At 44.9% G+C, this 26082-nt stretch overlaps 1 protein-coding gene across 1 annotated transcript in view; it reads left to right on the forward strand.

Annotated features, from left to right (window-relative positions):
* Positions 1-26082, forward strand: part of LOC146833604 (cytochrome P450 2D15-like) — a 355595-nt gene that overhangs the window by 36153 nt on the left and 293360 nt on the right. Inside the window, exon 3 of the mRNA XM_085601483.1 lies at positions 10706-10858. Coding sequence (XP_085457609.1) covers positions 10706-10858 — 153 coding nt within the window. The remainder of the gene's footprint in view (positions 1-10705; positions 10859-26082) is intronic.

The following is a 26082-nucleotide window of genomic DNA, read 5'->3' on the forward strand; positions in this document are numbered from 1 at the left end:
GATCTTGACTTAAGGAGATTGATGACACAGAACTTCTTTTATCAGTATGCCAGGAAACCCAGCCTTTTATGGGAGGGGATGTTGTTTCGTATGGTATATGCTCTTTGGCCCTGCCAATATAGAATGTGGTATGGTCATTGCTACGAGACAACGAGGTAACATGGAATGTGCAAGTGTGACAACAGAGCACGCCACAAAGCTGCACAGACATGTCATAGAGCCATAGAGTCATATCCTTATTGGCTGTGCCAGTAAACGTGTCACAGAACCACTACTGCAAAGCATTCGCAGTTGCCATGGCAGAGTGCGAGAGCGGCAGCAGAGCGAGTCAGAAAGGAACAAAGGCAGAACAGGGAAGTTCAGGCGAAATCCAAAAGGTAAGTTCATTTTCTAAAGCAAATAAATTGGCCTGAAATTAGTTCAGCAATTGTGGGAGGGGGATGGGAGAAGCCAAGAACGTGGTGCAAAACGGGAAGAAAAAGGGGCAAAGTAAAGAACTAGGTGAAAAAGAGGAAAGCTAAGAGGCAATAGGGATTTGAAAACCCCACGCAACAACCATGAAAGCGCAAGAAAAATACAACACACAAAAAGGTAAATTTATTTACTATATCCAGTATTCAGATACACATAAAAATGTAAAAAATACTTCTACAAAGACATTGGGTCTTTGTTCCATCAAAAGGACTGTAATGTGCAAAATATTATAACTTGGTGAGTGACTGTAAAAATATTCACCTAGACAGCACTAAGTAAGCAAAGATTTTCTGAGAAAGGAAATTAATAAATAGAAAAGTGTCTGGAGAAAATTATCTGAAGTGGGAAGAAAACGAATTGTTAAAAGTTCTCCGAAAAGCTACATTTCAGAGCGGCGCTTAGGAGTCACCTTATCTGTTACCATAACCAACAATAGGAGCTAAGATTGCTGGCTATGGGTAAAGCCTCAAAGTGACATCATGATCTGTTGATTACTTTTCACGTGTCTGAGGGAAAGAAAAGTTGCTCGTCTATGGCGGCAGGCTGGCAGAAATACGTCTGGCAATGGTATGTCAGTTACCCCATTCGTTAGGTCTCGCCTGACCCAGCGCATGCGCTGGTCTGGCGAGACTTATTGAAAGGGCTCCAAAAAGTGCTACCAGGCCAGCCTAGAGCTACAGTGCATGTGCGCGGGCGCTTCACCGCATTACTTTCACTTTCACCGCCGCTTTGATGTTTGATCGCGATCACTTTCACGGCCGCTTGGCATAGCCAATAGGTCTCGCTTTTGGGACTTTATAAGTATTTAGTTATGCAACTGTTGCATGGCTAAACAATTATAAGGTTCCAAAGGCGAGACCTATTGGCTATGCCAATGCTTGTTTTTGCTTTCCCTGCAGTCTTGAGATGCCACTTTAAATGTATAATACACGAGGAAGGTACTAGGGGGCATATTTACAAGCAGGCGATAAAGAATTATCGCCGCTTTTGCAGCCGTTTTCGGCCGAAAAGCAGCGATAAGTTTATCGCCTAATTAGCAAGGCCACGCTAACGGGTGAAACCTTGCTTTAGCGTCGGGATTCCTAACGCCCAGCTTTGCATCTCTAATGAGATGCAAAGTGGGCGTTCCTGACCTAACATGACAGGAGAAATGTCGCTAAGCGACATTTCTCCTATCATCAAGCCCCACGCTATGAAGCATAGCGTCAGGAAAAGTAGCGATAACCCCTGTCATCGCTACATTCATTACGCCTGCTTCAGGACTGACTTAGCCATGATATCCTATGGAAGGTGGATATCATGGCTAAGTTTGTGAGTCCCTATCAGCAAGCTAACGCCACATTGCGTGAGATTATCGCTGGGTTTCCAGCGATAATCTCACTTTAGGCAGTTAGCGTGAGGATTTTTATCACTGAGGAGATAAGCGTTGCTAATAGCACGCTATCTCAGCGATAAAAATCCATGTTACCCGGCGATAATTATCTTCACGCTAATAGCGCTGAACGATAATTATCGCCGGGTGTTGCTGATATGCCCCCACAGTTTTCCATGTAGGAAACTTAGGGGCATATCATCAAGGGCTTTATCTCCGCTTTTCTGGCCTTAAAAGCCAGAAAAGCGGAGATAAAACCAACGCCCTATCAGCAAGAGGATGCTAACATGCGTATTCACATGTTAGCACCCTTTTACACTACGCCTACCTTTGTATCTCTAATGAGATGCAAAGTAGGCGTTCCTGACATACACTACATGTCAGGAGAGCAATAACGCGTCTTTGCGTTATCAGCAAGGATGCCCTTGCATTTTAGCAGACGTTAGTTTTTGGAGAAAACTGCTGTTTTCTCCAAAAACTAACGCCTGCTAAACTCCTGACCAAGGGGCATATCAACAAGGGCTTTATCTCTGCTTTTTTGGCTTTAAAAGCCAAAAAAGGAGAGATAAAACTAGCGCCCTATCAACAACAGGGCGCTAACATGCAAATATGCATGTTAGCACCCTTTTAATCTACGCTTCCCCTTGCATCTCTAATGAGATGCAGAGGGGGCGTTCCAGAGTAAAATAATAGGAGAAATGTCGCTAAGCGACATTTCTCCTATTATCAAGAATGTCGCTAACCCTGTTAGAGACAAAAAAAGCAGCGCTAACCGCGGTTAACGCTGCTTTTTTACGTCTGGTATTTTTCAGACTTAGCCATGATATCCTATGGAAGGAGGATATCATGGCTAAGTTTGCCTGTCCCTATCAACAAGGTAACGTGAGATTATCGCTGGGTTTCCAGCGATAATCTCACGTTAGCCTGTTAGCGTGAGGATTTTTATCGCTATTGAGATAAGCGTTGCTAATAGCACGCTATCTTAGCGATAAAAATTCACGCTAACCGGCGATAATTATCCTAGCGCTAAGTGCGCTTAGAGATAATTATCGCCGGTTGTTGTTGATATGCCCCCAAGCCACCCCTAACATTGGGGGTAGATTATGCTGATACGACCACAGGGTCGTATCAGCAAGGTTATCGCCCTTTTGCAGGGGACATCGCTGGAAAGCCAGCGATGTTCCCTGCAAAACGGCGATAACATCGCTATCTCTGGAATTTTTATCGCCCTGGAGCAGCGCGTTGATGATAACGCGCTACCAGGGCGATAAAAAGCAGAGATAGCCAGTGATAAGAAAATTATCGCTAAGCACGGCCAGCGATAATTATCGCTGGCCGATGCTGATATGGCCCTTAGGTGGCAAAGGAAGAGGCATTGCCTTCCCAGAATTAGAGGAGATTTAGGGGCTTATTTACAAGCCCCTTGCGCCACTTTTGCGTCATTTTTCCCATGTTAAAAATGACGCAAAATCGGCACAAGGGGCTTGTAAATAAGCCCCTTAGTGGATAAAGACTATTGATTTTGTCACTCTGGGAGCTCGTAGCGTCACGAGGGTCTCAGCTTAATCTGAGGTGTGTAGCGCTATCACCGTGCTCGAGCAAGGTTCTGGATCACCCACAGACCCTACAACAAATCCCTTCCTCCCTGTCTTCCAGATGATCAGAATCCTGCCCAGGTTTTGTCGAGCTTTACCCCACTCAGCTGATACTCCGGAGTCCAGCACCATAAGTACTTGTCAACATGCCCTGCTAGGAGGCCCACTGCAAGGTGGCCCAATATGTAGGAAGCAGAGAGGATTATGGTTCCCGCCCTGGCCACAGTCAAAGAGTAACAATGGAAGCTTGAACCGCGGAAACGTCTCATCAATCCATAATACTAACGAGTGGTGGGTGCTATTAATGTGTGAGGGAATATGCGCACGAGAGAGCAGTAACACATTAGCTCTGATGGCTGTGAGAGTCGAACACTATCTTGTCTCCTCTTAATCCCTTTTATACTAAGAAATAATTCCCCTGTCATTGTCACTCTGGCGTCTTTTGTCCTCAGGCTGTATTTGAGAGACTGATGACATGCATATGTTGTGCCCTGGCCCGCTTTATTTCTCGGTAATGGGCTGCTGTATCAGATAGATTGCCATTAATCGTACAACAAACTGGTTCATGCATCTCTTAGGGTACTGAGCCTTATCGACAAAGTATTTTATATACATTTACAAATGCATGCAACTTTGATATTACAGGAAGATTTAAATTCATGAGTTCTTTTCCCTGCGACGATTCAGGGCTGTTATTTACGATAAAAGGACAAGGAAATGCAAGTTGTCCTCATGTGACCACACCTCCATTTCAGTGCGCATATCTTGTTTGCAGGGGAAGAGTTTTGACAATTTTACACAGATTTGTGCTATCAGGATAATACTCATTATTCCATCCCTCATCTTACATCAAACTCAAACCTACAAAATATTAATTTCTAGGCACCGTGAACGTACAGAGCATCTGCCCTTTTTCAGTCTTTTTAAATCTTTGATCATCTCTCTTGTCAACAATTACCTGCGACTAGCTTTTTCAAAGCCTCACTAATGCCCATGATGACACTAAGATGCAGTTTATCAATTTTGTATGATTTACATATTTATGTGTTGTAATCTTCTCTAAGGTATGTTTGGTTAAGGTCTCTCTCAGCGTGGAGTGTGGTGCACTGTGTTCAGTGCATTCCACGTTCGACCTAGGAGTGCTGGATTCTGAACTAGGCAGCTGATGACTGGCTGGCCTAGGGTGAGCATCGCTTTCCATGCAGGATAACTTAATGAATAAAGAACTGCAGTACTTCTTTACCTGTGTCCCTCTGGTGATTGAAGATGCCTTCTTAACACTGGCGACGAGTTGGCCAGCGTTCCTGCAGTGGTAGCGGCTCAAGACCCACGCGGTGTGAAACTTCGAAGCGGATTGCTGTCCGTATGAACACAACGCTGTAATTGGAACTTCAATTCCTCCTCTTCAGGTAGTGGGGCATGTGTAAATGGCGAAAATCCCTAGTTTCCAGTGGGATGATTGACGGTTGGTTCTTGGACGTGATGCCGACGCTCGAGCCACTGCTTACACACGCGCACAACAGCGCGTGAGATTCCGCCCGACGTCACAGTCTCCTGCGATCCTGTGTCCTACTGACTTTAAAAAGAAGGAAGTCACGCACGTTGCTCACGTCTTCAAAACAAGCTCCACTCCCTTCAGATAGCACGTCATTACGACGTCGGCGGCCATCTTAACAAAGTACTTTCAGTGCTTCGCTTCAAGTATTGATACTGCATTGTACTTTCGTATCCTACACAGATTGGTCACTCGTTCTGTCAACGCATATTCTTAGGACTGTTCACCGATTTAAGGTACACACTGCTTTGGTGAACATTCAAATTGATAAATTGTAGCGCTTTCCTTATTTTAAGCAGCGAAGTGTGTGTGTGTGTGTGCTCAGAGCTTTTCATTCTTTTGCTCATTCATTAATCTCATTGAGTTTACACAGTCACAGCAGCAATGGAATCACAAAGCTCAATTCTTTCACCTCCCATCTTCTTAGCATCTTCAGGACCTCTATCTATTGAATGGGAAGATTGGCTGCCCATGTTTGAAAATTATATTGACGCTCTTGATGGTTCCAAGTTTAGTGCTGCAAGGAAAAAGGCGCTTTTGTTAAACAATTTGGGCAAAGAAGGTCAACGAATTTTTAAATACCTTCCACTTGCTACGTTACCTAATGGGAATGCCATTGAAGATGTGTACTTAGAAGCTAAGAAACGTCTCGAAACAAGGTTTGCCAAAGAAATCAATATAGTCATGAATCGGTATCATTTTTATACGCATAAACAAGAAGAAAATCAATCAGTTGATGACTTTGTATCCAAACTTCGTGAACTATCCCTAAAGTGCAAATTTGGAGCAATGACAGACGAACTTGTTCGTGACCAGTTAATAGTACAGGGCAAATGCAAGAAAACACAGGAGCGACTTTGGGCTGCAAAGAATCCCTCTTTGAAAGACGCTATAGATATTGCGAAAGTTCTTGAACAGTCTCAATATTGTATGCGTGAGCTGACCAAAAAACAAGAAAATATCTCGGATAGTGTATCAAGTGTGTCTAGAGATGATTCAGATGTTGCAGCTGTATTTAGGTCAGGTAAAACTCCACAAAGAGGTAGACAACAAATCAGATCATGTTATAGATGTGGCAGTTCATTTCATAATGCGGATTACAGTAGATGCCCTGCAATAGGGAAAGGTTGCAAGAAATGTGGACGTAAGGGCCACTTTGCCAATATGTGCAGGCAATCTTTTAAACAGAGAGTGGCCACAATTGAAGGTAACTAATACCTTTTCTCATGACACGGTTTCTTCTTGTATAATCAATACACCCACTCAGCAGGAGGATAACATTTTAAGTGTAGATTAAGCCTGGGCAAAGCACTACGCTACGCTCGCGTAGTTTGCGAAGTTCGCGCTACGCGAACTGCACGTAGCACAGTGCGAACACACGTAGCGTAGTGTTGCGTAGTGCTGCGGTCATTTTTTGCTTGCTCGCGGTCCTCAATGTCAAGTTGGCGACCGCGAGCAAGCAAAATGACATCCCGGCGAGACTTTTTCGTTTTTCGCGATCAGCAACATCAAGTTGGCGATCGCGAGCATGGAAAATAAACCTCCCGGCGAGATTCCCAACGCGAGGAGGTCAGGTTTCTCATTGCGAGTGGTCGCGTATGTTCGCGACCGCTCGCGATGAGAAACTACCAGTTCGCGTTGAGAAAGCTGCCGCTCGAGTAAAAATCTACTCGAGCAGCAGAAAACTACAGCTCGCACTGTGCAAGATGCCATTTTCAATGATTGCACAGTGCCGGTTGCTTGTCTGCACTGTGCAATCATTGAAAACGACATCTGGCACAGTGCGAACAAGGTACTACGCAGTTCGCGAAGTGCTACGCATAGCTCGTGTAGTGCGAAGTGCACTTTGCGTAGCTTCGCGAAGTGCTACTTCGCCAACTACGCCCAGGGTTAGTGTAGATGATCCCGCTGATAGCGTTTTAAGCATTGATGACCAAATAGGTAGGAAGAATAGCCCTAAGGGAGATTTTTTGATAAATGGGAAACCAGTGCAATTGATGGTGGACTGTGGGTCCATGTACACGATCATTCCAAAAGACATATATGATATGTCATGGACGGATGTTGTGTTACTACCCAAAGATATTAATCCTGGGGGTTATCAAGGTGAAACAATAAATTTGTTGGGATACATGAATTCCACAATAGAATTTGATGGCAGATCCATACAAGGAAAGGTATATGTTGCCACTGAGGGACCACCCATCCTGGGGTGGATGCATCAATATGATCTTTCGATCATAGTTAATCCCAGGGCTCCTACTCAGGTGATGGTGATTGAAAATACATCTTTAGGAAAAATTTTAGAGGAAGTGAAAGATGTATTTAGAGATGAACTAGGCTGTTTTAAAGGATATGTGCATAAAATAATTCTAAAATCCAATGCTATTCCTGTACAACATAAGGTGCGCAGGACACCCTTAGTAGCCAGGGAAGCAGTTAAAGAAATGTTTAAAGATATGGTTACTTCTGGGGTAATAGAACCTGTGGAGAGCTCCATGTGGGTTTCTCCGGTAGTTATCACCGAAAAATTGGATGGGAAATTTAGATTTTGCATTGACCTTAGGTTCACTTAATCAAAATGTAGTTGTAGACACCTTTCCTCTACCGAATATCAATGAGTTGATTCTGGCTTTGTGTGGTGGTAAGTACTTTTCGAAATTAGATTTAAAAAACGCTTATCATCAGATTAAATTACATAATGAGTCCAAGCCACTCACAGCCTTTATCACCATGGATGGCATTTTTCAGTGTACTAGGATGGCGTTTGGCCTTTCTTCGGCTGCTAGCATTTTTCAGAGGATGATGAATGTACTGTTTAAGGATGTTAAAAACATTGTTTTCTTTCAAGACGATATCCTTATTTTTGGGGACACTATTGATCAACATAATTATGCACTTATAGAAGCTTTACTCAAAATAAGAGACTCTGGTTTAACTCTTAGACGGGAGAAATGCAACATTTTTGTTGATAAAGTTGACTATCTAGGGTATGAAATTTCTGATCTTGGAGTAAAACCCAAACAAAATCTTTTAGATGCTATTCGCTTGGAACCCATTCCCTCTGATAAGGACAAGCTGAGATCCTTCTTAGGACTTATAGAGTATTACTCAAAGTTTGTTAAGGATTTTTCTACCAAAACTGTTGCAATGAGATCTCTCTTAAAGAAAGGTGTCGCCTTTGTCTGGGGCACGTCTCATCAAACATGCTTTGAGGATATTAAGAAAAATATTTGTGAAGCAGGTATTCTCACTCCTTTTAACATTAAACGCCAATCAGTACACACTGTAGATGCCAGTGCCACTGGTCTTGGAGCGGTTTTGGCTCAGTTGCATAATGGTCATGAAAAAACAGTGGCATTTGCATCTAGAACATTGACCAATTCCGAAAAAAATTATTCGGTGATAGAATGCGAAACATTGGCGGCTGCTTGGGGTTGTGAATACTTTAGAACTTATTTATGGGGTTCCAAATTCACACTGAAGTCAGACCACAAACCCCTTATCAAGGTGTTGTTACCAGGAGGTACAAATAAGTGTTCAGCAAGGTTGGCTAGATTAGCTTCTCGTCTTCAGGAGTATTGCTATGACATAGTTTACATTCAAGGTTGGAAAAATGTACAAGCCGACTGCTTATCGAGATTGTCTCTTGATTGGGAGACTGTTGATAAAACTGCTGTTTTAAAGAAACAAAGTGAAGGAGCTGTAGCATCAGTACAAGATGTATTGAGTGTGTGTGAATCTCAAGCCATTACAAAAGCAGATTGGATCAGAGAAATGTCATTAGATAATTCTATGTTAGAGCTAAAACGTTTAATTCTGTTAGGTAGTAGAAGAGAAAGCTCAGTCTCTCCTTCCACTAGACCGTATGTTAAGATTCTGGACAAACTATCTGTATGTGGAGATGTAGTAATCATGCGAGGGGAATTGTTTATTCCATCTGTGGCATTAAGACACAATCTAATCAGCCTGGCTCATGAAGGGCATTTAGGCCAAACAAGAGCAAAAAAAAGGTTGAGGGTGAATTGGTGGTGGCCCGGTATGGACTCTGATGTAGATTCTTGGGTTGCACAGTGTGAGATATGTAGGGAAAGTGACAAACGTTTGAAAGTGGGGGTCCAAGCTTCCATGGGACACATAACTGATCCAGGTCAACCATGGCATAGCATTTGCTTAGACTTTATTGGACCCATGAATGATTTGAAGGAGAGTTTACGTTTTGGTTTGGTAGTGGCTGATGTTCATACAAAGTGGTTGATAGTTAAGTTTCTGAAAGATATTACTACATCAACTACCATCAACACTTTAAAGGAAATTTGTAGGGAGGAAGGTATACCCTCAATATTGATAACGGATAATGGTACTCAGCTGACGTCTGATGAGATGCAGAAATTTTTGGGGTCCTTTGGCATCAAACATGTTCGCACCTCTCTTTACAATCCACAAGGCAATGGAATGGTTGAGAGGGCAAACCGTCTCATCAAAGGTACCATTCAAATGGTCATGTCTAGTGGGAAAGAGGTTAATTGGTTAGTGTCTGAAATGCTTTGGGCATATCGCTCGAGTGTGCATGGAGTGACAGGCAAGACACCGTTTGAAATGATGTGTGGTAGACTTCCCAACACCAAACTTGTTCCCACATGGATTAAAGAAATTGTGTTGAGGGATTCCACCCCCAGTAGTAGTTCTTTCTTCTCTTCTCAACAAGGAGGGTGCACTAAGAAGAAATCTGAGAAACATATCTCCTCTGGTGATTTGGTGAAGATACGCAGTGGTAGACCAGGTGCACGTTTTTCTAAATGTTTAGGTCCTTACAAAGTCAAACACACTTTACCCTATGGTGTTGTTTTAGATAATGGAGACAGGTGGAATTATAGACGTGTGGCTCTGTACCAGAAAGGTAGTGTTAGTGACAATGTCAGAATGGAATGTCAAGACACTGGTTCTAGTAACATCTTCTTATCTATGTCTGACCCTGATTTGTTGAGCAGTCCTCATGCCAGGAGTTCCACCCATGTAGGAAGGCAAGGGGGTGGTGATGCTTCTGTCTCTTCAAATGAGGCTGAATCATTAGTTCCTGTTGCAAAGGAAGTGAGGCATGTAAGAGGACGTCATCCTCCATTTTATTTGAAAGATTATATATGTAATTGATGTTCAAATTTTATGTTTTGATTATTGGTATCCTTAGGTTCTCCTCTATAGTGTTTAAGTGACAACCTTATTATCTGTACCATGTAATTTTAGAAAAGCATATCAGAATGTTTATTTACTTCTTTCTTTCTTTCTCTCATCTTTTGTTTTCACCTATTTGTGTAAGAGAAGAGGATGTGTTGTAATCTTCTCTAAGGTATGTTTGGTTAAGGTCTCTCTCAGCGTGGAGTGTGGAGCACTGTGTTCAGTGCATTCCACGTTCGACCTAGGAATGCTGGATTCTGAACTAGACAGTTGATGACTGGGTGGCCTAGGGTGAGCATCGCTTTCCATGCAGGATAACTTAATGAATAAAGAACTGCAGTACTTCTTTACCTGTGTCCCTCTGGTGATTGAAGATGCCTTCTTAACATTATGTTTCCATACATTATTTTCCTTGATTCTCCTAGAAGTTATTTTATTTCATTATCACACAGGGGACAGTGCAGAATTCTAATGTACCCTGAAAGGACTGACTGCTTGTAAATTGACTATTGTGTTTATGTTTCAAATCTACAGGAGTGGTGATGGCGAGATATGGCCAGACATGGAAGGATATCAGGAGGTTCTCGCTCTCTACTCTGAGAGATTTTGGTCTGGGAAAGAAGTCCCTGGCGGAGAGAGTGACGGAAGAGGCTGGGGTTCTCTGCTCTGCCTTCAAGTCCAAGGGTGGTAAGTTTCTAATGTTGAAAAGCATCGCATCGCATCGCCCTGCAAATCAATCGGCTGTATTTCCCCCTCTGGTAGAGATTGTTGCAGGGATACCTTTTGGGCCACCGGAGAATAGAACTAGTAACTATGATTCAACTGATGGTAACCCTTTTATTACAACTGTGACTTCAGGTTCACAGATCGCAAGGGCAGTGGCAAGGACAGAAATCAGACAGGTCTCTCCTAGACCAATGTTTACTTTCTGAATTCTCATTCTCAGGACCCTCAGCTCATCAACTTCAAATAGAGATGTGGGACATGCCTCAAGAGCTTCAGCTTCTTCTGTTGTACCTGTGCTGAAGTCGCTTCAAAATGAAAACAGACCTACTATTGAGAGCTCCTCTTCCCCTGGCCCTGGCCCTGCAGATCCTACTACCATTCCATATTGGAATGCACTGGAAAAGCTCTCGACCTCAGCAGTGCTACCTGTACCGGAGTTTGTGGGGGGAAAGTTTGCAATGCTGTGGAAGGGCTACACTAATGCCTACTCTGCCTGTCACTCTCTCAGACTCCTGCAGGCCTTACTGCTCAGAATCCATAGGATATTCTGGGGAGTAGGAGGTAAAACCTGGCTGATTTAGGCTTCTGATCGCGCTCAGGCATTTGAGGCGATTCCTGTGCATAAGTGGCTATACCTGTGTACAGAACTGTTTACCGGCATAGATAGCTATATCTGGGTTTTAGAGATCTATATAGAGGTATAATATGCAGGTATTGCACACAGCTGTAGATCATTTGAGGGTGAATGTAAACTCATGAATGTGCAGATGTACATGTGTGGTGGTTGTGATGAGGCATATCATTGTTTTGCCTACGCCTTTGAAAGTGAGACTGGGCATTGAAGCTCTGTCTATGCTTGTGAGTTTGAAATTGACTATTTGTCATACAATGGTGTACTTGAGGATTTAAAGTTTTGTTTGGTGTTATGTGCTCACGTTCGGTTTATGATGGTTGCATCTAGCCTTGTATGATTGCTGTGCTCCTACCATATCAAGGCTGCACCCCAAGAGCATCATGGGAGCATCTTATCATATGCTTGGCAACTTAAGCAACGTTTATCTGCTTAAAATAAAAATGTGTTTTAATTTATTAACTGATGATAATAGCAGTTTTTACAGTTAATGATGTCACGTTCAATTCTGTTATTAGGCTCAAAGATGATAGAAATATATGCTCTGTAATGAGATTAGATGAAAAGGTTATGCAATGTTGATTCACGAGATCATAATTAGGTGGGGGTGGCATATAGCTAATGACATTACTTCTTCTACCTTCTGCTGAAATCACATTAATGTGTTAGACATGGCATCGTTAGTGGGTTTATCCCCAGACGTTTTGCTTTTTGACCTCCTGTTTTCGACCTATTTTTCATTAGTTTTAGGACTCTGGCACCTTACCACTACTATTCAGTGCTAAAGTGCATGTGCTGTCCCTGTAAATCGTCTTACTAATTGTTATATCCATGACTCGCACATTTGATTTACTAATAAGTTCCTAGTACAGTGCAGTGTGTGTGCCCAGGGTCTGTAAGTCAAATGCTACTAGTGGGCCTGCAGTACTGGTTGTACCAACCACACAAGAGCCTTTGCCTAACAAAAATGTTTGCGTCCTCATGTACGCAACTGGTGCTCGTGTAAAGCGCTCTGATACCCGATACCTTTGGGTCAAGTGTACGCTATATAAAACTCTGTAAAAATGAATAAATATAAAGGTGTCTCAGACCTCCCACTACAGTGTCTGCACTCAGTTTTAACTGCCATGTCGACCTGGCAAGTGCACCCACCTGCCAAGCCCCATTCTTCCCTTTGCTAACATGTAATACACCCCTAGGTAGGCCCAATGTACCCCAGGGCAGAACGTAGCTTATGTGAAAGGTAGGACATGTAGTGATGTGTTTCATGTCCTGATAGTGAAATACTGTGCATTTCATTTTTCACTTTTGCAAGGGCTAGCTCTTTCATAGCTGCCTTGTAATGCTTTTACAAGTGTAACTTTCCGTTGGGAACAGCTAGAGATTTGGAGTCTGAACTCAGAATTTAATAACGCACCTTTTAGTGAAAGTGTTTTTAAATTGTGTGTTTGAAAATTCGACTTTTAGAAAGTGAGCAATTTCTTCTTTAACCAGCCTGCGTGCCTCTGCCTGTTTGTGTATTCACCATCTGGTTTTAAAGTGACAGGAGCTGGGGATGTACATTCACTTTAGACAGTCGCTAGGGGGTTAAGGTAGGTCCTGCCTTTCCTGGGTGCCAGGTTGAATTGACCTTTCTGCATTTAGAGCGGTGGGAGGAGTTTTCACTAGCACCTGAATAGGCTGTGTCTGCTATGCACAATGCTGTCTCCAGATCCTATAGTGAAGCTGGACCAGAAAGGAAAGAACTGTTTTTTACTGAGCCAAGAGACTTTCTTCCAAAAACCTCAAAGGGAAAAGTGGTATAAATATTGGGGCCTGACCCAAGAACTTTAGAACTCTTCTGGACTAAGGACCTTCCCAAGAAGAAGAGCTGGAAGAGCTGCCAGGAGGAGTTATGCCCCTTTTCTGTTGTTTGATTTGTTGGGTTGGCCTGCAGTTGCTGCTTCTGAATCCTTCTGTTAAAGTTTCTCCAAAGGCTTGAAGTAGAGCTTGCCCTCTGTTGGAAGTCTCAGGCACACCAAAGACTTCAGCATCGGGAGGAGGATGTGGATACACTGTAGGTGATTTGACGAGGAAGATCCTTGACAAAGGTGTGACTACAGGACTCCCTACTCCACACTTACATGAGGCACATGATTTAGCTTTACGGGATAGTTTCCTCTTGGCACAGAAGGACCCGGAATGGACAAAGGGCCAACCTGGAATTGTATGCATGTAAATTAGCACACATGTAATAAGGAAGCACTGTAGGGACATATAGAGTTTAATTTGGTCCTGAAGAAAGCCCGCGACCCCTATAGGGGGCATTTTGAGGGCTGAAACATGTCGACCTGATTGACTAAACAGACCTGATTGCTTTTAATTGGACAATGAACACCTTAACAGGGCTAGTATTGTCCATCTGCTTTTTAACCATCCCTCCTCAACCAAGGAATAAAGCTTTTAAAATGTAACCTGTAGGGATTTATAGCATTGGACCCCTTTCCCTTTTTTTTTTCTTCTCAGTTTCCTGCTAATGCTTGAATCACAGCCCTAGTATGGGCTCATTTGCCATTAGAGGATTCTTTGGTGAACGTGAGATGGGTCCATAAATATCGGATGAACAGAGTAGCTAGAGTTATTCCTCGGTGAAGGACCACCTATATCATAAGGTTAGTTTCTGTGGTGGGAGTTACACCGAAGACTTCACCATCCTCTGGGTACCCACATCTGGAACTGGTTTCAGCTGCTGCAGAATAAAAAGCAACCCGATACTGTCAACGATGCTGCAGCCGGCTTTGTGACCTGTTGGCACTGTAGAGAACACCGCCCGATTCGCACCGCAACCCTGGTCTCACCACCGCCCGCCGCCGCCACTGAGTCGCTGCTTGCACATGACCTGAGGGCACTATAATTCACACCGCCTCACGTCACATCGCCATCGTGGTATCCCCAATGACGACATTAAACTCCAACATCAACGCTGCTGCCTCCACCATGGCTTGGGGGCATTGCTCATAAGTTACTCAATGCACCACCCATCCCACAACGCAGCCTTGGCACACTGATACAGACACCATCCACTCCCGGTCGCTTACAGCACTTCAGCAATGAAGCCACCACTGCTTGCACCATGAACTGCCTGCACCCCAATGGGCAGCCCTGGTCTCACCGACACCGCTGAACGCCATTACCAAGCTGCTGCCTGCACCACGGCCTGAGGGCACTGCATGCCGCATTGCTTCACTTTGCACTGCAATCCCGATGCCCATCGACGCAGGCACTCCTGATTTCAACCTCATCGAGTTTGATCTGCACGCGTGTGACTTCAAGGGCCAGATGACTCCTGCACCGACCTCCGGAACCGATACCTGCCGACTCCGGCTCTTCGGAGCTCATCGCTATGTCCACTACACCCTTCATTTCCATGGTCCTATTTGTGGGTCTTCCCGACACCATAGCTGGCCCACGACCTTGTGGTCTAACCTGAGTTGTTGGGTTTGTTTGTTCATCACGCCGTGATAGCCCTGGATCGTATCTTGATAACTGTATGTTGGATTTTTATCGTTATGGTCTTGTTTTACACAGATAAATATTGGATATTTTTCTAAAACTGGTGTGGTGTCCTTTTGTAGTGTTTTCACTGTATTACTGTGTGTCATGTGCAAATACTTTACACTTTGCCTCTGAGATAAGCCTTACTACTCCTGCCAAGCTACCAAGGGGGTGAGCAAGGGTTATTTTAGAAGTGTATCCTCTTTACCCTGACTAGAAGGAAGGGTTCCTACTTGGTTGAGGTGCATACCTCTGCCAATTAGAGACCCCCATTTCTAACATTGGTTGTCAGTGGTTGGATAGGACTTGCTTTTGTGCTTAACCTACAGTGATTGGTGTACACTACTACCATATGATAGACCACTACATACCACTTACTCTTTTTCCTTCTTGTATTCCCTGGTTAGTTGTTGCACCTGCGAGGCCTTGACAGAATGGAAGTTAACCACTGATACTTGTATATTTATAGTATGGGGGAGCTGAGGGTTTTCTCCAAGGAGAGGGGGTTGCCTGTGAAGAGGAGATCAAGGAAGGATCTTGAGTCAGTCCTGTTTATCTCTGAGGATAATCTCTGGCAAGCAACACCATCAGATGATTCTGAGAAGGTCCATGTCTCAGAAAATCAGGGCAGTGAGCCTGAGAGGGTAACATGGAAGGAAAAACTGATTCTCGAGGAGAAGGGAGGATTTTCGCTCATGATCAGAGGTTGAGAGACCTTGATGAGGAACTCAAGAGGGCTGAGTCCATGAGAGCCTTAGCCAAGCAAAAGGAAATGTGTGTTGCTTATGAACTTAGCTTGGCTGGGCTGGAGTTGGAAGCCATGCGGGATGAGTCCAGCTCATATGGTGGCAGAATTATTTTTAGGTCCAGTGCTGAAGAAGGGGACGTACACACACCCAGAGACATGGTGCCCTACGTCAAGAAGAGGGTTGACATACACCAGGGGGTTCAGGTTTATGAGGTAGCTCCAGTGGTGCGCAGGTTCCCTGAGGTGAGTTGGGGAACTGGTGCAGGGATTATATTCCTAGTGATGGGAGGGACACTCTACTGACTTTAGATGGGAGGGCCAGGGAGAGGGGTTCCTCCATGGTAGAAGCCCTGGTATGCGAGTATGGAGACTTCCCAGAAAAGTGTGGGTTGAGTGATAGAAACAGTCAGACACTGTCTCACCAGTCTCAGGAGGGTGATGTGGGGTACTTTTGTAAGGCACTGGATGGGGAGGTGAATAGTTGTATGTTAATACATGTGAGGGGCTGTGCAATTTGGATGCTGGAAAGCATATTTTAGTCCCTGGCTTCCAGAGCTATGCCAACTCCCAGCGAAGTGTGAGTTCTCTGACCCCAGGGCGCTTGCACTGGAGGCAGACCTTTTGGTGGAGTCTAGAGCGTCTGAAGAAGCATCTGGGGGTGATCCTACAGGGTGTGGCTCAGGTTTCCCTGGAGCCAGAGAGGTGGGAGATATTTGCAGTAGCTCAGATAGGTCCCAGGGGAAGGGTAGATGGTCCCATGTCCCTTCTTAGAGGAGGTGGAAGGGTAGGGGTGGGCGGAGGCCTAAGTTGCCCAAAAACCCATTCCCAGAACCTTTATAGTTCCCAGGGAGAACACTAGGAAGGAGGCCTAGTCTGTACCAGAAGGCCATGCACTGAGGAAGTTCAGGAGAGCTGTGGGGGGCAGCTGTCCCCAGCATCCCACCAGTTCTACTGTCTGGCAGTACCACTCCAGTGATAGGTTACATAAGTCCAGAGAAAGGGGTGAGGGGGGAGACAGTCCCCAGTGGGAGGACCAGTGGATCAGGGGTTTCCAGCTCTGGGGTCAGAGCACCCCAGGCCTAACCCTGGTGAGGCCACTTCTGGCCTGGGGGGTCTGCATGCACTGTTGGAGGGCAGAGGTTTGGAGATCTGCGTACCAGGCAGACTCTCACCCAACGCTTCCAGGAAGTGCTTCCCCTGGGGAAGGTGGTTGTACTTCCCCAGAAGTCCTGGCTTGTCAGGCACAGGTCCAAAATAAGGGTACAGACCCTAGGTTGAAAGGCCAGGTTCAGGTTTTCTTCCCTGACCTAGAAGAGGGGGCGACTGCTAGCAGTGTCCCCACTGTTTTGTGTTTTGTCTTTTTAGGTGTGCCCCTCCAGGTGAGAGTGTGAAGCCCCAGAGAGAGTGGTGGGGGAGTAAAACCTTTTCCCTAGCCTTGGCCCAGCCTGAGCATACAGACTGCGCCAGGAGACTAGTTGTAGGATAGCACCCCTGAACTGGTGGGAGAATTGTGCAGGATTGCTGGCCCAGCTGTCCTGACAATTCAAAAGGTTGGGGGTACCTCTATCCTTTGGAAAGTACAGGAGCCCTGCAGGGAAGACAGGGGGTAGGAGAGCCCACTTCAGTCTCCTATTCAGCCTAAGGGTACAGAGCCTTAGCTGAGTAAACAGTTGCAGGATAGTACCCCAGACGGGTGGGAGAACGGTGCAGGACACTTGCCATAGGTGTCCAGACAGTTCTGGAGTCTGGGGGTACTTCTTCGCAGTGGAGGGTACAGACCCCAGAGGGGAGAACAAGGTGTGGGAGAGCCCACCACGTCTCCTAGCCAGCCACAGGGTACCGACCCTGGGTTTGTGGGCCAATTGTATGTTGGATTTTTATCATTTTGGTCTTGTTTTACACTGATAAATATTGGTTATTGTTCTAAAACTGGTGTGGTGTCCTATTGTAGCGCTTTCACTGTATTACTGTGTGTTTTGTGCAAATGCTTTACACACTACCTCTGAGCTCAGGCTGACTGCTCGTGCCAGGTTACAGGGATGGGTGGAGGAGCCTGGGCTTTTATGCTACAGTTGTCAGGGCCCAATATTTGCATTGGCACATGCCTCACAAATGGCTACACCCAAGAGCCATTGCAGGGTACACGTTTAGGTAGTGGGTGGAGGGCTGTGCCTTCTTTATTAGTATTTTGTAGGAAGAATGATTTCCAAAGTTCATTGGTAGGTTTCTAACACGCTGTGTTTATTAATATTTTCATGCATAGAACAAATGACAGCCAACACATGTTTTGCTCATTTGGCCCATCGGCCTAGGGCTTTTTCATGCTGAAAGTCATGACTGGTAATCGTGTTCCTTACTCGTGAAGCGAAGCGGTCTCTGCTGTCCCAGGAACAAGAGACTGCTCGTGCAAAGCTACCAAGGGAGTGAGCAGGGGTTATTTTAGAAGTGTAATCTCCTTACCCTGAAAAGAAGGACTTGGTCAAGGTGCATATCTCTGCCAACTATAAACCCTCATTTCTAACATATTGTATATAAAATCATGTCTAAACAGTTTTGTTTTTATTTGGGATGAGTAATCCCCATCAGCACTTTATTCGATCTAAAAAAGTAAAGAGCATAAAAGTACAATAATAAAAGCAATACAATAAAATGCAATTTGGTTCCCAAAGTGTCAGTGCATACTAAGTAATTAATAAAAAACACTATCCTGTCTCGCTCTTCCCCACTTTATAGGGTCCAAATGACAACATTGCAAAATATAGGAGGGCAAAAACCTCAGATAAAGGTCTGCTAAGCGCTCCTACGTAATTAATAATAATTTCCACAAATCTGTCTTATTTTCTAGGATTTCTCCTAATATCCAGTGCATTTCAACAACAAATGTACAGTAAAACCATTCATATTAGATTAAAAATAGGTACTCTATGATATATTAGATGAAAAGGGCAATAGAAACATAAAATCCTTATGAGTTAATATAAAGAGAGAATATGCAAGTGAGTGCAGGGGTCGGATTGCTATCACAATGAACATTATAGAGATTAGTACTTCTCCCTCAGACCTGTGGTTGGGATCTTCTGTGCTTTAGTGAGAGCCATAGGAAGGATGATAAACAGTGACATACAAACAGATCCTCCAACATTTGTAAAAAATATAATGCTGGACGGCATTGCCTGAATTTATATTTGTGCATGAGGGGGAGACTGAATCTTTTCCTCTAGGTCAAATAAAATTTGGCAAAAAAGATGATATGCAAGTCTGTTTGGAGAGATGTTCCATTGTACGGGCAGGCTGACAAGGCTTGAATAGAATATAGGTTCCAGTGAGATAGCCCATCATAATCAGAATGTGATTTAGTTGGACACTTACTAGAATAAATTGATGTAGGAATTTAACACAAAGGTTAAGTATGAATTTACATTGAAAGTCATCGCAGGAGTCATCAGATATATTTTCATCATAGGTTTGTTACAAATATTTTCCTATCTCTCTCTTCATCATTCTTAAAAATAACCGTTTTATTCTTTTTTTAGAGATTGTCAATCAGTTAGCAGAGTTGTCACACAGAGCCTGCAATCTGATAGCGCTCAAAGTATTTTTTACATATTGTAGCCATGCAAACATGTGCACATGATGAAGGTTTAAGCAATCCCTCATAATGTGCTGGGTTAGGTTTACAGTCTCCCTTCTCCACACTGAGTGCCACAATAATATGGGGGCTAACAGTGAAGAACCTGTTATATATGCTATGTCCAGCTCATTGTGACAATTAAAGTTTGATCAGCTTCTGTGGAGGGCTACCAGCTTTTTGAGGAAGATATCCTCAATACGTTAGAGACCAGCTACATACGCCATGCCCCATACTCCTCCCCATATGTGGCTATGGAGATGGCTTTGGCCATGTAGATATTTTGTATTGCCTCTAGCCGGGCCCCAGCTTTTTAATGAAGGTAAATATGGCCACAATGCTTTTTTCCAATAGAATACCTCTGTTGTCTACCATATGATCCCATGTGTGCATTTTGTCGAACAAGACCACTAGATAGGAAAAGGTTTCCATCAATTCCAGTTTGCGGCCAGCGGAAGAATGGGAGTTTCTTCGGCCGCTGTTCTGTTACTAATATAAAGGATTTTTCTTCATTAACCTGAAGGTCTAGGTTTTTCATAAATTTTGCATACTCCTCTATGAGTTTCTTCAGCGCCAACCCGATCCGGGCTATTAGCACTGCATTGTCTGCATAGATGAGTCTTGGGACACGTGCCAAGTCCACCAGGGTAATGTCTAGAGGGGGATCCTAATGAGGCTGCTTCCACACCATTTGCATAAATTGAGAACAGGAAGAGCGCAAGAATGTACCCTTGTCTGTCTCCCCTTCAAATGTGTAACTGCCTCATACATTCCCCATGATTTACATACTGGACACAAGCTGTAGCTTGAGAGTACAGTTGTCGGATGAAGGTTATTGTTGTTTCCTCCATGCCCATCTCTTCCATACCTCTCCATAGTTGGAATGGGAGACGCAGTCAAAGGCTGCTGATAAATCAAAAAAAGACATATAGAATGTAACTTTTTTGACCACCGTATATTTTTCTATTATCCTGCTCATATTTAGGCATTGATCCAGTGTCCCTCTCCACTTAAAACCGTACTGTACAGGTATTAGGATATTCCTCTCCTTGGCCCACACCTCTAATCTATTCAATAATTATCGCCTCATCAATTTATCTGTCCAATCTAAAAGGGATATAGGTTTGTAGTTTTTTTGCAGTGACATCAATTTTTTGTAAATGAAGATTATAATTGTCGTTTTCTAGGAGTCTAGAGGCCCCACCTTAGATATAGAGTTAAAAACATTGGTCAATAATGGCACCTAAAGGTTGGAATTTTCAAAAAGAAAAATCTATGGGTGCCCCATCTGGGCCCGGGGCTTTAGCAGAACTGCACTGCGCTAGCCCATGTCTGACCTCAGCCGTTTCTGAGGAAATATAATCTTTTAGCTCTGACATTCTGGAGGTTCCCGAGCCTCGGGTCGCAATCTGAATATTTTACAAAAGTGGGCCACCCATGTGTCTTCATCCACATGGGTGTCTAAGTTAGGGTCTGTACCATATTTCAAGAATGGGGAGTTAATTACAGACCAGAATTCCCTAGAGTTTTTTCAGATGGCTGCCTGACGAGGTTATCCCACGTCTCCACCTTTAGGGTTTTAAGTCTATCGTTCTGTGCTTCTTTATATTGATATCATGAGTTCCTAACTAGGTCTTTATCTCTCAGCCGATCCTAAGGGCTAAATGTAATTTTTCTAATGTCTTCGTGCAAACCACATCAAACCAGCAGACTGTTGGTGTACTATCGGGAGACTCTGACTGGGTCAAGTTAGTTCTTACTTCACCCAATAAGATCTCAAATGCTCTCACTACACTACTAGCCTCTGTAGTGCCAAATGTTTTCACTAAGGATCCCGTTTGGGCACCGGCTCATTAATTATTTCCAGGTTTCTTATTATGAGCAGTCTGTTGAGGGCATTACCATAGTCATTATGCAGGAAATGCGGTGGTACTTCCCCCTCCTCATCAATCAAGCCACACACCAGTTTGACCATCTCATCGCAACTATGGGCATTAAAATCTCCCACCCATAGGATATTAAAACTATGTGCTATAGCAATAGACGCAATTGCATGCTTGAGTGAATCTGCCAATCATGACATATTGCCACCAAAATTATTGTTATAGTAATTAATATTTTTTTAGCAAATCTTTTACCCTATCTCCTTTGCACGCCAAACTGTGCCAATATGTGGACTCGTTATAAAATCCAATATCTTTGAGACTTAATGTGTTTCTAATCAAAGTTTGGATGTCCCCTCTTGCTCTGCCCACTCTCAATGAAATTGCTAAAGCATGAAAAGAACAAAAACGGCCTATATGGTTTGTACTTGTTTCCCAGATCGTAGGCGTCTACGTACCTAACCCAATCTAGATCAGTCAACTTCAACCTTAAGCCCGCTATGTTCCAAGTAATTATTTTCAGAGTGACATTACCCTTCTTAGTTATGTTTAGGATCTTCTACGAGTTAATAACGTAGCTTCTACATACTGGTGGGGCCGTACAATCTTCTCCCCGACAATCACATGCTTTAAGACCTTCCAGTGAGGCAAATTGGTTTCTTATATATATATTGGAGCACTATCTATTTCTGTAGTAGGCTGGTGTGTGGTGGGGTAGGTTATGAAACTGCCCAAGCCCTGTGCCCTTACATATGTCCTTAAGGGTTTGTGGAAAAAGCCCAATGGGAGTGGGTAAATCTGGGTGCCAGATGAGGGATAGTTAGGTAGTGTGATCAGCAGATTCCCCACCAAGTGGCAATTATTTTTGGTTGACCACTATAAAATCCCCACTAGCCATTTTAGGGGCAAGTCCCATCCATGCAACCAAGGAACTCTCCTAGCCATAATAATATGTCTAGAAAGATAATGACCCCTTTATTGTACTTGGTCATCCAGTGTAAGGCTTTGGACATTAATTGCTCTGTGGACTCTGTCTGGGTTTTGCCCAGTTCCAGGGTATTTCCAAGATGATAACATATGGGGGCTAGCTGCTGGGGGAAGGTCTAACCTCCTATGGGCTTTGCCCCATATGATTTGTGCCTATTTCTATCCTCCAGTATCTCATTCAATCTCATCAGCCCCACACCACTCTCATCACTCACTCTAGATGATTCAGCGGCACTCCATCCTCATACAGCTAGGGTGTCTGCTGTAACATTATTGGGCCTTTGTGAGGATTGGGTGGATGTAGGGGTTGGGGACGATGACTAAAAGCTGGTAGTGTCCTTTGACTGCTTCTCATCGAGGGTTGGGAGTTAAAATTAGAGCAGCCCTCCCATCCCTCGGCTCCCCTAATGGTTCAGAGCAGTATCCTCCTTGTCAAGATTCTACTCCAGACCACATGTAAATGGCCTAAGTATAAGTGGTGAAGGTATCATATGACACCATAAATGAATGGTGCTCCAAATGTCTAGGAGAGAATTCACAGAGCATAAGCATTCATGTTCTGTAAAGAAAGGCTAATTCAATTGAGGTAGAATAGAGACATGGATTTATAGACATCCTTGGCATTTTGCAATGCAAACTGAGGAAGCCACTGAACAGCTAAAGAATATTTCAAATGTATCTTTGTCTTACACACTGCTTGAACAATCCCTCCCCTACTGTTGGTTAGTATATATTCATTCCTTTTCTTGCCTGTTCTATAGATCTTATATTTTTGGACTTCCATCTCCAGCTAATCTGCCAATCCATTTGAAGTACTGTTGTGTTTGCTCATTGCCTTTTTCTCTCAAGAAAATCTCAAAGTTATTGACTTCACACTAGCTTTAAAAGTCTCAGGGGCTGTGTTAGAGCCATGATAGTTGAAGGCTAATTTCCCCTGAGCAGTATGCCGGCCAGGATTGTAGGGTAACTTAGATTTATGTGCAGGACTTTTTCCGCCCTATGGCCCTGGCATCCCTGGAGTGCAATGGAGCGGTGACCTAGAGGATGGTCATAGTTAGTCCCAGGATGCCCATAGATGCATTCTGGGAAATGAATTGCATCTGGTGGCAGGAGAACTGTCTGGGTTGGCTGCCAAGGGCACCCGACAGTTCAGTTTTCTAAGGGTACCACTTCCAAGCGGAGGGTACTGGGGCCCAAATGAAGGGGCATGGTAACAGCGGACTCTCCATGTCCCCTGTTCAGCCTCAGGATACAAACCCTGGCTGGATTGGTCAATGTCAGGATACCACTCCTGAACTGTCGGGAGGTAAAGTGGATGTAGGATGCAAAACACCTGGGGCAATTGCTTCTCACTCTTAAAAATGTCAGAGGTCAGAGAACACCTAGGATCCCATAGATAACTCGTGGCCAACCTCAAGGCTGGAAAACAGGCCTACTCAATATACCCTCTCAAAGCCTCCACGTGGCAGAGGATGGCCCGGGGCCTGGCTCCTGTTTATTGCTGGTCATCCCCCCACCACGCAGCTCCACTAGTAAGTGCTGCCCTGTGAGCCCTCGGATCCATGTTTGCCCGTAGGTTCGAGGCCCTCCTCCACCCGCAGGTTTCTGCCTGTGCCTAATCCCTAGTGATCCAGTGAGAGAGCACTCTGCTCTTCTGCTGTTCTGCCTTTCTTGGCTTTTTTCTGTGCCTTTCTTTTTTCTGTGCCTCTCTTTCTTCTCTTTTTTCCATCCCTCTTTTTTCTCTGTGCCTCTCTCTTTGCTCTTTTTGCTCTCTCTTTTACCCTTTGGATTTTTTCCCTCTCCTCCCATTGACACACTCCCTGCCACTGCTGCCCTCGTAGCCCCTCTCCCTCCAGCATGTCCTTCCCGCTCCCGCCCTCCCCGACCCCTACTTAATGGTGGCCGCTGCGCGGAAAGGAGAGCTAGACCACTGATCTGGTCAGTTCTTCCCCTGTGCAGGTCCACCAGTAAGGGCTGTCCTGTGAGCCCTGGGCTTTCCGTTTGGGCGAAGGTTTGAGGCCCTCCTCCACCCGCAGGCTCCTGCCTGTGCCTCATCCCTGGTGGTCCAGCAGGAGAGCACTCTGCTCTTCTGTTGTTCCGCCTTTCCTTGCTTTTTTCTGTGCCTCTTTTTTTTCTGTGCCTCTCTCTTAGTTCTTTTTGCTCTCTCTTTGCTTGTTTTTCCCTTTTGGATTTTTGCCCTCTTCTCCCATTTTTGCACTCCCTGCCACTACTGCCCCAGTGGCCCCTCCCCCCTCCAACATGCCCTTCCCGCCCCAAACTTCCCCTCCCCTCAACCCAAAGGCGTGCCAAAGGCAAGCCCGTTTGCGCCCATCCACAACCAGCGTCTGGGACCCTGGTCCTCCGACCCACCTCTGTTATGACTCCAACACGCGCTGAGCGACACCCAAGGCCCAATCTCTTGCCGATGCACCTTAACTACCTCCGGACACCAGCTGCCGCACCCAGCCTACCGGACGTCATCGCACACAAACCACTAAACTGCATCATCCGCAACGTGCACTCCCTACACAGGAATGCCATAGAAATCTGGGACCTCCTCAACACCCACACGCCCAACGTCACCTTCCTCACAGAAACCTGGACCAATGCCAACTTTGTGCCCGACATTGCAAAAGCCATTCCCGACGGATACAAGATCCTGAGGAAACAGCGCCCCATCCGCCCAGGAGGAGGCATCGCCATTGTCTACAAAAGCTCCCTCCGCATGACAACCACTGACCTGGATGACGCTACCACCCCTATGGAATATCCCCACTTCCAGATCCAGACCACCCCCAAAACAACTCTCTGCGGAATCCTCATTTACAGGCCACCTGGCCCCCATGCTCCCTACACCGACATCATCACTGACCTCATCGCACCCCTCACCCTCGCCTCCATAGACTGCATACTACTCAGAGACCTAAACTTCCACCTGGACAACAACGATGACTCCAACACTACCGCCCTCCCAGAGAGCCTCACCAGTATAGGACTGAAGCAACTTGTCACCACCCCCATGCACACAGTGGGACACACACTCAACCCCATCTTCACAGGAGGAAACAGTATCTTCTATAGCCACACCACAGAACTTCTTTGGACGGACCACCACTGCATCCATTTCTCCTTCTGAAAACCCACCATACACAAGAACGTGCACCACCTCCCCTGCAGAAGCTGGAACAAAGTCACTGAATAACAGCTCACCTTTGCCCTCACCAAAACTCCACCTCCAACTACGCCAGATGCTAACACCATGGCCTGCAACCTCCCCCACTGGATCACTAAACTGTGCAGAGACACCCTCAAGAAAGCTACAGGACGACACAACATGAATGCAAGCTGATTCACCCATGCTCTCCAAGAATCCCAGCGATCCTGCCGATGACTCGAAAAGACATGGAGGAACAGCAAAACCCAAGAAACACACACCGCCTACAGAACAGCCACCACAGCACACCACCAACTCATCAAATCCACAAAGAAGAACTTCCTCCAAGACAGAATCCTCACCAACATCCACAACTCCAAAGAACTCTTCTCCATCATCCAGGAATGTGCCAAACCCAGCAGCGAAACAACAGCCGTCACTCCCTCCCAAGACCTCTGCAACAGACAGCACCTTTTTGCACCTCAAGATTAAGACGCTTAATGACAACTTCGACAACCAGGACCTCTGCATTGCTTCAGCCCCCACCCCCAGCGATGTCACTCTACAGACCCTACTCACTTGGACCTTGCTCACGACAGAAGACACCTTAAAGATCATGA

Source organism: Triturus cristatus, chromosome 4_2 (genome assembly GCF_964204655.1).
Source record: "Triturus cristatus chromosome 4_2, aTriCri1.1, whole genome shotgun sequence".
Classification (NCBI taxonomy): Eukaryota; Metazoa; Chordata; class Amphibia; order Caudata; family Salamandridae; genus Triturus; species Triturus cristatus.